Raw genomic sequence first — 16,281 nt, forward strand, 5'->3', positions numbered from 1 at the left:
AATGCTCCTCATTCATTAACCCTTTCATTCCTGGACAGCAGTGCATCACTAATGGCAAAAAGTTCATCATCACACTTTAAATGAATTTTAAATAATTAAAAACATTAAATAAACACAAACAAAGTATTTTAAATGTGACTTTATTTTCCCCTTTTTTTTTGACACAGTCCTGTGTCAAAGAAACAGTCAAAGTCAAAGTCACAGTCAAAGAAATGGGCTTGTGGATCTTGTACAATATGTAATTGTAGCATGATCTTATAACGGATTCCCCAGTGTAAATGCTGGGAAGTTTTGGCAAGATCCTGCCTTGCTGGTGGACTCCATGGGAAATGGCTGGCAGAGGTCATACAAGAGTCCTGAAAAACGCTGCTCAACCAGCTGAGTTCTTCCAGCCGATTGTACGTTGCTCCAGATTCCAGCATCTGCAGTTTCTTGTGTCCCGAGATATACCCGCTTTCAAAAAATGTACCACGTCTATGATTTCAGACAAAAGCCAAACCAACATAAAATGCAGGGATTCAAAAGGCATTTGAATGAGTAAATTGTGAAGAAATTGATGAGGAAGAGTAAAGTATGTTTGATTGTAATGGCATTTCCAGCCTCTAAATCAAAGGGTGTTTGATATAGGCTTGATGTTGGGTATGGTTTATGAATTCTCTTATTCGGTCACTCATGACTCACTATTTCGCTCCTTTCAGCCATGTCTAAAATGGACAGGAATGGAAAATCATGGATTTATTTTCTTTATTCACACACAGAAAAAAATGCTTTTCTCAAGGCAGATAATACATTTCATGCGATGCGTAAAGTAAACCAAAATAATATTAACATATTTGCCAGTTTAGGAAAATTTGAACCCAAAGTTCAATGTTTAGTAGAAAGGGTGATTTTTCAATGGTATAATGGTTGACGTTTGCAGGTTCAAACTCCTCTTGGGAATTTCTCTAGTTCATCAGTCAAAAGTTTGCGACCAGAAAATTAAATGATTATTGTTATTAACCCATTAGTGATAGGACTTAAAGTAAATTTATTTATCTTCGGAATGCTTTAGGGTTCTTTTTTCACATTTTACCTGTGAAATCATGACTTTGTCACTTAAGCCACCTGTATCACATTAGCTTTAACAGGACCACAATTGCAGAAATGATTCAGTCAAAGATGTATTACTATCAAGTGGTATAAAGCTGCACATTAACTGCTTCTATTTCTTTCTTGTAGATTCCAAAATGTTAGTCGTGCTCTACCTGGTGGCCTTTGTGTACTGTGTAACTAGCCAACCTCTTCTGATTAAACTCAAAGGAGAACGGAGATACTCCAATAGCATTCCCAAATTAATATGTAGTGCTCCTGGCTTACCCGGACTCGCAGGGCCACCGGGAGCAAATGGAACACCTGGCCCACATGGGCGCATTGGATTACCAGGCAGAGATGGGAGAGACGGAAGACCAGGTGAAAAGGGTGAGAAAGGGACAGCAGGTACAACATTTATGTTTCTATTTTATAGTCATTATTGTAGCAATGTAATTGCTTAACAAAATTAAGAGCACTTAGAAAAATAGTGATAAATTGTGATGTCAATACTTTGATTGCAATGCTTTGAAATGAGATAATGATGAGTCAATGAAAACCAGAAGGAAAAAGCTGATAAACTCAGCAGAAGTCATAGTAATAGTCATAGAACACTACAGCACTGAAACAGGCCCTTCACCCCATCTAGTCCATGCTAACCTAGTCCCATCAACGTGCACCCGAACCATAGCCCTCCATATCCCTCCGATCCGCGTATTTCTCTAAATTTCTCTTAAATGTTGAAATCAACCCACATCCATTACTTATGCTAGCAGCTCATTCTAAAAACTCCCACTGCCTTCTGAGTGATGAAAAACTCTCACCCTGCATGTTCACCTTAAATATATCACCTTTCACCCTTAACCCATGACCTCTAGTTCCAATCTTACCCAACCTCAGTGGAAAAAGACTGCTTACATTTACCCTATCTATATCCTTCATAATTTTGTATACCTCTCTCAAATCTCCCCGCATTCTCGTGTGCTCTAGGGAATAAAGTCCTGACCTCTTTAGCCTTTCCCTGTAGGTCAGGTCCTCAAATCCTGACAACATTCTTGTAAATTTTGCCTGCACTCTTTCAATCTTATCAATGTCTTTCCTGTAGGTTGGCAAACAGGACTGCACAAAATACTCTAAATTAAGCCTCACCAAAGTCTTATACAACTTTAACATAGCATCCCAACCCCTATGCTCAATACCTTGATTTAGAAAGGGTAATGAGCCAAAAGCTCTCTCCAATACCTTCTTGGTCACTCGGGCTTCCATCACCATGCAACTCTAGTTTAAACCCTCCCTGAAGCAGCACTAGCAAACATTTCCGCAAGGACATTAGTCCCCCTTCAGTTTTGGTGCAATCTGTCCCATTTGTACAGGTCTCAACTTCCCTGGAAGAGAGCCCAATGATCCAAAAATCAGAAGCCCTCCCTCCTACACCAACTCCTTAGCCATGTGTCCAGCTGTATTATCCTCCCCTGCTGTCCTCACTGGCACATGGCACGAGCAGCAACATTGAGATCACAACTCTGGAGGGCCTGTCCTTTAACTGAACACCTAACTCCCTGATCTCACTTTGCAGGACCTCATCGCCCTTCGTAACCATGTCATTGGTACCACTGTGGACCACAACCTCCGGCTGCTCATTTTAATAAGAATACTGTGGACCAGACCCTGGCTCTGAGGAGACAGCATACCATATGGGAATCTCATTCTCATCCACAGGACCTTCTGTCTGTTCCATTGAATGACTACAGCTTGTCTCTTCTCTAGCCTTCCCTTCTGAGCCACAGAGCCAGAGACCCAACGACCGTGACTTCCCTCTGTGGGTCGTTCTCCCACCCCACCCTGTAGTATCCAAAGCAGCATACCTGCTATTGAAGGGAATGCCCAAGGGGTACCCTGTTCTGGCTGCCAACCTCTTTATCACCTTCCTGATGATCACCCAGTTACCAGGTCCCACACCTTGGGGATAACTACCTCCTTATATGCCCTGTCAATCAACCCGTCAGCCTCCTTTATAATCTGGAGTTCATCCATTTCCAGGTCCAGCTCTTTAACATGGACTATTAGAAGCTGCAGCTGGATGCATTTCTTGCAGCTGTGGCTGTCAGGGACACGGAAAGCCTCCTTGCCATCCCACATCCCACGAGAGGAGCATTCACTATCCTGTCTGGCATCCCCGTTGCTCTAACCTTGCAATGAGAAAGAAAGAAAGAAAATTATACAAAAAATATCTACCTACAACCTTTGCCTCCTGTAAGCCTCTCTGAGCCAAAGCCTCAACTCCCCACTTTAACTCTGTCCCACTCACTCAGTGGCCACTCTGCTTAAAACTAAATTCTTTTTACTGGTCTTCGCCAAGTGTCTGATTATTCAATACCTCCTCAGGAATGCAGAAAGTCCTGACTGTCCCCTGCACACTTCTGTTGAAATGCCTCTCCTGCTGCACACAATCCAACATCTCCTTGACAACTGTGGTGCACAGAATCTAGTTAATTTTCTATTTTTCCATTAATAAAGAGCCTCCAAAAGCTGTCATATTCAGTGCATTATGCTAAAGTAAGTCATAAGCTTATTAAGTAATCAGTTTCAATAAATGAATTTTAAATGCGTTGAAATATTCAATTTCTTTTTAGTGAGTATTTTATTTATCTCATAATTATTTTGCGATATTAGTAGATATTTTTCAAGTGCATTTTCATGACCTCCAACACTATGTCCTCTGTAACGTAAACTCAGTGGCCACTTTATTGGGTGCTCCTGTACACCTGCACGTTAATGCAAATATATAATTAGCCAATCATGTGGCAGCAGTTCAGTGCATAAAGGCATGTAGACATGGTCAAGAGGTTCAGTTGCTGGTCAGACCAAATATCAGGATGGGGAAGAGATGTGATCTAAGCAACTTTGACTGTGGGATGATTCTTGGTGCCACAGGGGTTGGTTTGAGTATCTCAGACGACTCATCCGCTGGGATTTTCAGGCATATGAGTTTACAGAGAGAAAAAAAAACATCCAGTGAGTGACAGTTCTGTGGGTGAAAACGCCTTGTTAATGAGAGAGGTCAGAGGAGAATGGCCAGGCTGGTTCAAGTTGACAGTAATTCAAATGCATGGAGAAAAACATCTCTGAATGCACTACGTACCGAACCTTCAAGTGGATGGGCTACAGCAGCAGAAGACCATGAACTTACACTCATTGACCTCTTTATGAGGCACAGGAGATACCTCATAAAGTGACCACTGAGTACATGTTTATCATCTTTGTGCAAATGCACTAAATTTTAATTGAGTTTCCCCATTGCACTATCCTATCAGCTATATCAAGCTATTTATTAGGCAATTGTAGCTCTGTGATTTTCTAGCGATAGATCCAATTATCTGGAAACTTTACAGCAATAAATAGAAATATGCTTGCCTTTAGAGGTTCTTTTACAACTTCAGGCCATTCAAAAATATTTTATAAATAATGAATCCTTTTGAAGTGTAATGTCTGGTGTAACATAAGAAAAGTGGCAGCCAATTAACATCTAGAAATATCTTCAAATGTGCTTGATGCACAAATCATATTTTGGAGTAGCACATCAACGTTATAGCAAGATATTCTCTTATGTCTTTGATCAATATTCGTCACTTTGTTGATTGCTTTGTCCACTCATTCTCTTTCTTCCCTTCTTCTTATAGCTCCTGTTCATCTGCTGTCTTTCACTTTTCTGATTGCTCTGTGGTGCTCTTTCCTCTCACTGGCTATCTGACACTATCCTTCTAACCTTTATCTGGCTGTTACAGTTTGTCCTTCTCTTTCCCTATGCCTGTTGCTCCCACCACTTGCCTGTTTGTCCCTCTTTTCTGTTTCCACTGGCTTCCTCTCCATTTCTCTCACGGATTTTTGCTCTGTATCCCTCTGTATCTGCCTTCCTGATCTTCTCACCAGGTCCATCTGTGTGCCCCCCTTGTGTAAACGCGTGGAACAGCAGACACTAATCTGAAACAAAAGAACAAACTTTTGGGGAGTTTAGCTGGTATGAAAAACTGACCTGATACGTAAAGTCTCGGCCTGAAATCTCAACTGTCCTCCCACTGCCTCCTGATCCACTGAGTTCCTCCAATAGTTTGGGGTTTTTGTTGCTTTCTCCCTAGAGTCCTCTCTCTCTCTCCACCTGTATCCCTCTCTATCCCTCTGTCTCTCCCCTCTCTTTCATTTTTTCACTACGTCCCTCTATGCCTCTGCCTTGTGCCTCCTCAATGTAATCCTCCAAATCGTTCTCTCTGATGTGTTCATTGAGCCGTTTCCTTTTCTCCTCCCTGTTTATTCCCAACCAGCCTTCCCATCAATATTTATTGAGCCTGTAATTAATTCATTACCCATTCTTTCTCATTTTATGCTTCATCCACACTTGATTCTTTTCTTTGTAGAAGTGCCTTATGTTTGTATATATTTAGTTCACTGATCATGAATGAATCTCAAGCTAAAAGCAGTAAGCACAATGAATACAAACCAGGCCATCCACTGAACTGTGGACATCTGCCCTGCATCTGTGGTGGCTGTGCAATGATCAGCTAGAGAGCCATAAGCTTCCATATCTACGGTGTCATTGACCCAGCTCTGTTGTTTCCTTGTTCAAGATTCACCAGAACCGGAGATAATGTCTTTGTCTCCATTTGCTCCCACCACTCTATCCTACCCCAACACCCCCTGCACAGACACACTCTTTAAGGGATATAGAAATGTAGAAAACATAGAAAAACTACAGCACATTACAGGCTATTTAGACAACAATGTTGTGCCGACCATGTAACTTAATCTAGAAGCTGCCTAGAATTTCCTTACCACATAGCCCTCTATTTTTCTAAGCTCCATGTACTTATCTAAGAGTCTCTTAAAAGACCCTATCGTATCTACCTCTACCACCTTCACTGGCAGTGCATCCCACACATACCCCACTCTCTGTGTGAAAAATTTACCTCTGAAATCCCGCTTGTACCTCCTTCCAAGCACCTTAAAACTATGCCCCTTGTGTTAGCCATTTCAGCCCTGGGGAAACACTCTGACTATCCACACGATCAATGCCTCTCATCACCTTATACACCTCTATCAGGTCACCTCTCATCCTCTGTCACTCCAAGGAGAAAAGGCCGAGTTCACTCAACCTATTATCATAAGGCATGCTCTGCGATCCAGGCAACATCCTTGTAAATCTCCTCTGGACTCTCTGCAACCAGGTTTCATAAATTAACCTTTTAGTCTAGGTAACATGGACTCTGCCCAGAACTAAATACATTACTCCAGATGCACTTTAATAAGTTAATTCTCCCAGTGTTATGTTTGTGGTATTGGGAAGCCACATGGCTGGGAATAACGCACACGAGAGATGGAGGGGTGAGGAACAAATATGCTGCTGCTGTAAGTCATTTACCCATAATGCCCTCTCACATTACGTTAAGTATGTAACACACAGAGAAGCTTGACTGCAACCAATAAGGATCAAAATATATACGACATGTCCTTCCCCATTCCCATACATGGACCAGCTGCCAAACTATTAAGCATCAAATTCAACCAAAACAAAAAACATCTCTGTTTTAGGGAAAGAGGGTAGACTGCCTCTGGGGATTATACTGTCCCATGAGTTGAGGGTTAGTCACTAAACTAGAGACTCAATCTGTCTGGAGGCTACCTGTTCCTGTGAGGGTACCAATGTCCTGGGAAAGTTGTTTTATCTCTTGATGGTATATGTATAGATCTTGGCTTGGGTACTGTATCGTCTTTAGGGAACTCCTCAGAAAGCACACGTGATGGGGGAGAACTAGCTGTGTTATTTGATCTTAATGGAGGTTCTACCATCATTATCTCAGAATTCTATCCCATTTCCACATCTGTATCTGGATTGGTCAGTTGTGTTAGTTTTCATAGCCTCAGAAATGGGCAACAGCTGATCTACATGCCTTCTCCAGATGTTATGGTGACTAGTTTCCACTGTGTATGACACAGGACCAATTTGTGCTACCACTCTCGCAGGTATCCATCTTGTTTCAGAGATGTAGTTCTGGGCAAGTACGCTGTCTCCTGCAGTGAAATTTCTATACTTTGTTTGAAATTTCTATAACTCTCTGGTTGGGTTTTCCGTTCAGTTAGCACAATCTGTTTTGTATTTGGGGATTTAAGCATGTCAAGCTGGGTGCAAAGTGGTCTTTCATCAGAGCAGTAGCTGGAGCCATTTTGGTACTGGCGTGAGGTGTGTTGTAGTAAATCAGCAAGAAAATGCTAAAATGCTAGTTGAGGATTCATTTTCCACTGAAGTCTTCTGGGCTTGTTTCATTGTTTCTAGGAGTCGTTCAGCAAGGCTATTAATGGCTGGATGCTGACTTGATGTGCTGAATACCAATTGCTTCCATAAATGTCTTGAACTTTTCAGACAGGAGTTGTGGGCCATTGTCACTATGACAAAAGGTGGAATTTAGCTCCTCAATGCATTTTTCAGATGTAGTGCTCTTCATGATGGCAACCTTGGGCCATTTGCTGTGTGCACCACATCTAAGAGCCTTCTGCAGGTCCTGCAAAATATTTGTGAATCCTCTGCCACGATTCTTCAGGCCATTCCCATGGATGCAAAGGAACAAGTTGAGGAAGATTTCTCACTCACTGACAACGTGGGCATGCATTGGCCTTCTCTTCAATGGTTACATCTAGTCCTGGCCATCCAAAGTAGCTGAGTGCAATCTCTTTGCCACAGTGTGCTGCATGTAGCCTGTCAAGCTTTTGCTTTCTAAATGGTGGAGGAGCTTTCAGCCCTTTCAGAACCTATTCCAAGGTGTTCAGGCACCTTTAAAGGCTACAAAGTTTGCTTAAGTTTAAAGAAGTGTAAGAATTTTTGCAGCATATAATTGCTGAGATCTTCATTTAGTGGGTGCCTCAAGGGAGGCTGCTGTTGGAAGTGTTGTGCACCACAAAGGGATAGGGCAGGAGGTGTGCCTGGTCTCTTATAAAGAGCATGCGGCCACAGAGTTTTCTCAGCCACCCTGGACCTTTGAAAACAAGGATTTCCAAGGCTGCTTTTCACTGAACAGAAAGTATTCCATGGGAATGCTTTCATTACAGCGTTTGTGGTGTTTTGTGGTGGCAGAAGACTCCTGCTCTGCCCCCATAACCTGCTCCTCATCTCAGTGTAGAGATGTGCAGTCCCGCTCTCAATCACCAGCAAACAATTTGATCTACTTTAGTTCCTTCTATGTCAGTGTGGCATCTTGGGCACTCAGGTTGCCTCACATACTGGCAGCCATTGACTTGTGTACCAATAACTTCCCCTGTTAAGCACCCAGATATTTTCTACAGCAGAATGGTTTGTCATTTCCTTCATGTCGAATTGAATTGAATTGAATTGACTTTACTACTTACAGTACAACCTTCACATACACAAGAAGTAAAAACCTTTACATTACGTCTCCATCTAAATGTACAGTAAGCAATTTATAGTAATTTGTAATAAATAGTATATACAACAGGATAATCAATATAGCAAAGAAATGCAATTGTATCAGTGTGAATTAATCAGTCTGATGGCCTGGTGGAAGAAGCTGTCCCGGAGTCTGTTGGTCCTGGCTTTTATGCTGCGGTACTGTTTCCTGGATGGTAGCAACAGGAATAGTTTGTGATTGGGGTGACTCAGGTCCCCAATGATCCTTCAGGCCCCTTTTACACACCTGTCCTTGTAAATGTCCTGAATAGTGGGAAGTTCACATCTACAGATGAGCTGGGCTGTCTGCACCACTCTCTGCAGAGTCCTGGGATTAAGGGAAGTACATTTCCCGTACCAGGCAGTGATCCACCCAGTCAGAATGCTCTCAATTGTGCCCCTGTAGAAAGTCCTTAGGATCTGGGGACCCATAACAAACTTCAACCGTTGGAGTTGAAAGAGACGCTGTTGAGCTTTCTTCACCACAGAGTTGGTATGTACAGACCATGTGAGATCCTTGGTTTCGTTTATGCTGAGGAACTTAAAGCTGTTCACCCTCTCAACCCCAGATCCATTGACGTCAATAGGGGCTAGCCTATCTGAATTCCTCCTGTAGTCCACAACCATCTCCTTTGTTTCTGTGACATTGACGGAGAGGTTGTTTTCTTGACACCACTGTGTCAGGGTGATGACTGCTTCCCTGTAGGCTGCCTCATTGTTATTTGAGATTAGGCTAATCAATATAGTATGATCAGCAAATTTAATTAGCAGATTGGAGCTGTGGGTGGCAGATCATTGTGATTGCAACAAGAATTTTATCTTAGTGTAAGTCAGATTTCTGAGAAGTAGCAGACAAATTTTCAGTGAATAGCACAGACCAGTGGGATGCACACTTGGAGATAAAAGCTTCCTCTGCTCCTATAGATTGTCACTCCAATTACCATCTGCTTCAGTAGCTCCTCACACCAGTACACGCTCGCAGCTACAACAGCAGAGCACGTAAGCAATGAGAGCAACACAGCCACCAATAAGGAGAATGCCTTCGGCCTCCCGAAGATCAGAGTTTATTGCCTGTATCAATCCTTGCCAGCAGATGTGCAAAGCTTCATCTCTGTCTGTTGCATGCTGCTAAACATTCCCAGTCAAAGCTGGTGCTGAGGGAGAAATGGAGGGTGAGTTCGGAGCTATAAGTGGAGCCTGAAACTGCATAGGGATGAGGAGTAGGAAGAAGTCTGAAGCAATCTGGGAGATATCCTTGCTGAGAATCCGCAGTCTCATTTCCTAGCTACATGCATGAGACAAGCATTGGCTGCATGAGATGTAAAGCATTCCCTAACTAAACCTACTTCATTTTCATAAACAGTGTGCCAAACAGAAGTCTTCAATGCAGGCCAAGTGACCACCATCATGTTACAATTGACATCACTATAATCGAGCTCTGATGACACATAGACCCCCCACATGTTCAGTCTTGCAGATGCTCCTGCAGTAGATTATAAATCTAGGGCTGGATAGTCCAGGGATCATTGCTGGTCTTGCGCAGAGTTACGTACCCCATAACTGGATCACTTACCAGCAAAGATAGAGAGGTCCGTTGAAGTCTGATGGTAGTATTATTAAAAGTATTTATTGATAAAGGGCACAAAAATAAGATTAATGCAAGCATACAGATAATATATGTCGTCAGTACTAAATCTAAATCGCGGGTATAATAATAACCAATAAGAAATAGCTCTATCATTGTCTAGGGGATAATGTATTGTCCGATGGAAATATAACAGTTACTATTAGGTCGTTCATGCTGCAGCGTTTTGGGTTTAAGAGAGCGGCGGTTTAAAACTTGCCCAGGTCTTTTAGGATGCCAATCCGTTGAGTCAGGGGAGCGGGTTTCCCCGTTGTTAGCAAAAAGCCGTTTTCCATGGTTCCAGCCACCAATTCCAGCAACGGAACTGAACGCACGTGGCCTCCTTCAGATGGCTTCCTGCTGTTACGCGTGGTCACTTAATGTTTCTTCTGGTGCATCTGAGGGGCTGTTCCTACAGACCCTCTTTTATCCTGACTCGCAGGGTCATAGATGTCAATCAAGTTGGGGGTGTGCACTCTCTCCCTCAACCAGCCCACTTTGCCTGAGGACGTTCACGTAGTATAGTAGCTCAATCCACAAATTGGTCTCCAAGAGACAATGGCCATGCCCCGTTGCTTTACATCGCCAGGGAAACGAACCAGCATGTCTCTTTTCCCATTTCCTGGTCCCCTTGATCCAACCCAACAGTGATCTTGTGATTCTCACAAAGGAGGGGGCTACGGACGTAACACCCCCTTTCTTCAGTGTGTTTTTTACCATCGGAAAAAAACGAAGTAATACAGAGTCTTACAGGGTGTTAGACTCTAACACAACACCAAAGTTTTTTTTTCTACAGAGTACTACAGTTATATTCAATTCAGTATCTAAACAGTTAATGACTACAGTGTCACTTTCTTTAATATCTTAACATCTTGTACCATACTAAAGTCTTGTAGCATCAGACTTCAATTTAATAACCACCTATTTTTTTTTCCTTCAGCAACAAAACTAAGGAGGTGTGATCAAAAGTTTATGGAACTACTAATCTTTCGGTCTTTTTCAAACTGAACAGGCCGGCTTCCAGGGGGTCGTGTTTATTATTCACAGGCTTTGTTGAAATCCCATACAACTGGCTTTGCTATTTTAAAATGGCGTCCCCCTTACCCGTCGCCTCTTTTCCGGGGAGTTCCCACGTGGGGAGCTTGGGTAATGTGGCGAGATATAGGAATTATTTTATCAACACCGTGTCCCAAACTTAGACCATCTTCTGAATTTCCACCCAACTCTTTAATTTTACACAGGTGGCTAGCCCTCTCGTCAGGACCCTTCAGGCTATGAGTTTTTAGTTTGACCGCTTTGCTCAAGCAGCATTTCAAATTCTGCCTTTTCACACCACATTCTGGAATAACAATAGTGTGAGGGGCCCCATCATCCCCCAGCTTAATCGGTAAGCAATCAGCAGGGTTTTAAATTTCTTCATTCGATTTAGGAACTACAGATTTCGCGTTTCCTTCAATGATAATATTTACCTCCCCATTTTTGAACTCCACATTAACTTTGAACACACCTTCGAGCACAAACACCTGGGAACTCTCACTTCCCACTATTAAATAAGGTTAACCCTTTCTTCACTGAACCAAGCCTATCTGACCCACGAGGACGGCCGTCTTGTTCCACTGAATCAAATACCTCAGACTTTTTCTGAGCTCCGTTACTCGGTTCAGTACCACGTGCATCCCCATCTTGGACACACTCAAACGGGACTTTGGCCTCTTCCAGGCTTTCAATACCCGTACCCTTTTCAAATTCTAAATTCCCCCCATCCTCCCAGTTACTCTCTGGGCAACTCCCTTCCGGAGTAAACTCAACCCCGCGGGCTGAAACAACCTCATCTGCCAACCCAGAAGACTTCCTCAAGGCAAGGGCACCCTTTTCATCTAGGACTGCCCTCATTTCATTATCAGGAACACCTTTAGAATTTTCAACTTCTTCAAACAGTTCTGCCAAACCAGACAGATCATCCCTATCCAACTCTGGACCTCTTAACCGATCTATCGGTTCCTCATCTTTATTTCCTGCTAAGACCTTTCTCCTCGCTAAGGGCAGATCTACCTCCACTTTCTTACCCTCTTTCATCTTACTACTCTTTGTTTTTTACCACCCTCTAAACCCCCGTGGTACAGGGTCGGTAGAAACATCTCAGCCAAATCGAAACTGGTCGGATTTAAACTGCTCCCATTCTCAGCTGCCTTCCTCGATATGCTGCGAGTGACCGCACATGCAGGATAGATCTTGGAATCTAGGGGTGGGGCCACAACACTTACCAACCAGCGCGTCGGCATCATGGCTGCCCAAATCTTACCACCTGCTAAGTCGTTCCCGAGAAGAACGTCCGCATCAGTTCTCGGGAATTCTGATTGCACTCCTATTTCAGCTGGTCCAGATACCAGCTCACAATCCATAATCTTATGTAAGGGCACCATTTCTGTCCCTTTACTTATTCTCTTCACAGCTACCATCCTCATCTTTCGACCAAACTCTAGTACCTTACTGCTGATCAACGACAGCTCAGCCCCCGTATCCCTCCAGATCCACACGGGAACTGGTGTGTCCCCTCCCTCACAGACACGGTTCCATGTGACAGACAAGTCTCAGATCCTTCTCGTACTCTGTCTACCCGGGGCTCTCTTGTCGATTTACTGATTACCACGGCACATCCGATAGGGACTGCTGCTTTCCCTTTTCCTGTCTCTTTCCACGGAGCAAAGCACCGAGATGCCATATGCCACTTCCACAATTAAAACAGGTCAAGCCTGGAAATCTCTGGCTGTCTGGCCTTTCCCCCTCAACCTTACCACTAGCTCCCGGCGGGATCTCTGCCTCAGCCGGTGGACTTTCTCAATCGTTCCCATGGTCTTTCTGGGAACTTCTTTTTGAGGAAGACTTTGTCTTGTGGGTTAGGACATATTCATCTGCAAACCTGGCAAATTCCAAGATGAACTTATGCGGCTTCTCATTCAAATACGTCCGGATATCCTCTGAAACACAATCTTTAAATTCCTCATTCAGAATTAACTCCCTGAGACGCCCATAATCCTCTTCCACTCTCTCTGCGGTGCACCACTGGTCCAAGAGCACCCACTTCTCATAGGCAAACTCGGTGTACGTCTGATTCCACCCTTTCTTTAAATTACTAAACTTTTGTCTGTACGCCTCAGGTACTATCTCATATCTCTGGAGAATGGCCACCTTTACTTTGTCATAACTCTCCTCCTCTCCCTCCTCCATGGCCAACGCCGTATATGCCCGCTGTGCCTTCCCCTTTAACAAACTCTGTAACAACGCCACCCACTGACCTCTGGGCCACTTCTGATTCACTGCCACCTTTTCAAAAAGCAAGAAATAACTATCAACATCCATCTCCTCGAACGGAGGTACTAACCTCAACTCTCGACTAACAACTCTCAACTCTCAGTCTGACCCCGGAACTCATGGCTCCTGCCGTAACTTCTCCATCTCTAAGTCATGTTTCCTCTGTTTCTCTTTCTCAGCTGCTTCAAGCTGTTTTAACCTCATTTCATGCGCTCGTGTCTCTTCTATCTCCTTCAGCTGGAGTGCATGCTCCCTCTCTCTCTCTCAGTTTCCCTCTCTTGCTCTCTCTCTCTCTCTCTCTCTCTCTCTCTCTCTCTCTCTCTCTCTCTCTCTCTCGGCTGCCTCCAGCTGCTTTAACTGAATTGCATGTTCCAACTTTAATTTCTCCAACTCTAACTGAGCCGTCCCACCAGCTGGTACCTCTTCAGGGATATTTTCCAAAACCTCGTCTGTAAACACATTCTTCCCAATATAATACTGAGTTATTGCCCTTCACACCTCCCGCTTTTTCATGGACAACCTCACCCCTACGAGGTTTAACTCCTTTGCCAAACTTATTAAGTCTGATTTGGTGGCCGTCTTTAGCGCCTCCAGAGTCGGGTTTTCTAGAAATTCACCCACATCCATCTTTGCTGGCTTCCTATCTGGTTACCCGCGTAACCAGATCCAAGTGTGGACTTACAAGCCCGATTCACTGGCCTCTCAATTTGGTGTCAAATCCCGGACGTGCCCCCAATTTTGTTACGAAATCCCATAACTGGATCACTTACCAGCAAGGATAGAGAGGTCCGTTGAAGTCTGATGGTAGTAATTTTAAAAGTATTTATTGATAAAGGGCACAAAAATAAGATTAATGCAAACATACAGATAATATACGTCGTCAATACTAAATCTAAAACACGGGTATAATAATAACCAATATGAAATAGCTCTATTGTTGCCTAGGGGATAATGTATTGTCCGATGGAAATATAACAGTCACTATTAGGTCATTCACGCTGCAACATTTTGGGTTTAAGAGAGCGACGGTTTAAACTTGCCCAGGTCTTTTATGATGCCAATCCATTGAGTCAGGGGAGTGGGTTTCCCCATTGTTAGCTAAAAGCCATTTTCCGTGGCTCCAGCCACCAATTCCAGCAACGGAACTGAATGCACGTGGCCTCCTTCCGATGACTTCCTGCTGTTACGTGGTCGCTTAACGTTTCTTCTGGTGCATCTGAAGGACTGTTCCTACAGACCCTCTTTTATCCTGACTTGCAGGGTCGTAGATGTCAATCAGGTTGGAGGTGTGCACTCTCTCCCTCAACCAGCCCACTTTGCCTGAGGGTGTTCACATAGTATAGTAGCTTAATCCACAAATTGGTCTCCAAGAGACAATGGCCATGCCCCGTAGCTTTACATCGCCGGGGAAACGAGCCAGCCTGCACGTCTCTTTTCCCATTTCCTGGGCCCTTTGACCCAACCCAACAGTGATCTTGCGATTCTCACAAAGGAGGGGGCTACGGACGTAACACGCAGCTCCTGATATGTCTTCTGATTTTTTGGCAGCATATCACCAATAATAACCCTATAACAGCAACAGCTTCTGTGGTATCTTCCTTAAATAGCAAGGCCTTCAGTACTATAAGACCATAAGACATAGAAGCAGAATTAAACCATTCAACCCATCGAGACTGCTCTTCCATTCCACTATGTCTGATTTATTATCCCTTTGAACCCATTCTTCTGCCTTCTTCCCAAAACCCCCCTTACTAATCAAGAACCTATCAGCCTCTGCTTTAAGTATACCCAATGACTTGGCCGCCACAGGTAGCTGCTTCAGACCTTCTTATCTGCCTTCAGACCTTTCAGCTTCCTATGCACCTTCTCCTTAGTAATAGTGACTACCCTCACTTCTGCCAGCTGACAATCTTGAATTTCTGGCATACTGCTGCTGTCTTCCACAGTGAAGACTGATGCAAATACTTATGAAGTTCATCCGCCATTTTTTTTATCTCTCATTAATACCTCTCCAGCATCATTTTCCAGCAGTCCAATGTCTATTCTCAGCTCTCCTTTACTCTTTGTATATCTGGAAAAATCTTTGGTATCCACTTTTATATTATTACCTAGCTTACTTTCATATTTCCTCTTTTCTCTCCTTTTGGCTTTTTTAGTTGCCTTCTTTAAAAGCTTGCAATTCTATAACTTCCCATTAATTTATGCTATCTTATATGCCTTCTCTTTTGCTTTGATGCTGTCTTTGACTTCCCCTGTCAGCAACAGTTGTCCCAGAGTATATTTTCATGACAATGCACTTTATGTTGAGAATGATTGTGCAATGAGAAATAAATGCCCTGCTTACAGTCAGGAGTAATTTTTCTAAATACATGCTTACACACCCATAAACATGAACAAAATTGTTCTGCTCTGGAAATGCTCATTTTCACTTTAATTGGAGCTCTGCATGGCCAAAGAGCATAATTTCCATCCCTTTGTCATTGAGCACCAGCTTGATGATCTAACTCACTACACGTCATTCAGAACTCTCACCACCAGTGTTTCTGCTTTTTGAGGGGCCATATGACCTCACCATTAAGCGCTTCATCCTCTTCGGGTAATGAGCTGTGGAGTGCTTTTTGACTCCTGCCTTCCAGATGCTCAGCTCTCGCAAGGGATTTCCCTGTAAAGCAGAGAGCTTTGCACAGCTGGGGACTAGTATCACAGGACAGATGAAATAGTATGTTAAATGTTGTGCATGCTTGTTTTTGTTGAAATATGATTTAAAGTCAGTGCACAATCCTTTATGAACAAAATCAAACATTTCACTTCTACTTTATTCAGTAAA

The 16,281-nt window shown here is 43.4% G+C and overlaps 1 protein-coding gene across 8 annotated transcripts in view; it reads left to right on the forward strand.

Moving 5' to 3' along the window:
• Nucleotides 1-16,281, forward strand: part of LOC132404615 (complement C1q tumor necrosis factor-related protein 7-like) — a 63,715-nt gene that overhangs the window by 23,379 nt on the left and 24,055 nt on the right. For all 8 annotated transcript variants that reach the window (XM_059988909.1, XM_059988903.1, XM_059988907.1 and 5 more), the window contains one exon: nucleotides 1,219-1,476. In XM_059988909.1, the coding sequence (XP_059844892.1) occupies nucleotides 1,227-1,476 (250 nt within the window). In that variant the 5' untranslated portion in view covers nucleotides 1,219-1,226. The remainder of the gene's footprint in view (nucleotides 1-1,218; nucleotides 1,477-16,281) is intronic.

Source organism: Hypanus sabinus, chromosome 14 (assembly GCF_030144855.1).
Source record: "Hypanus sabinus isolate sHypSab1 chromosome 14, sHypSab1.hap1, whole genome shotgun sequence".
NCBI classification, from domain to species: Eukaryota; Metazoa; Chordata; class Chondrichthyes; order Myliobatiformes; family Dasyatidae; genus Hypanus; species Hypanus sabinus.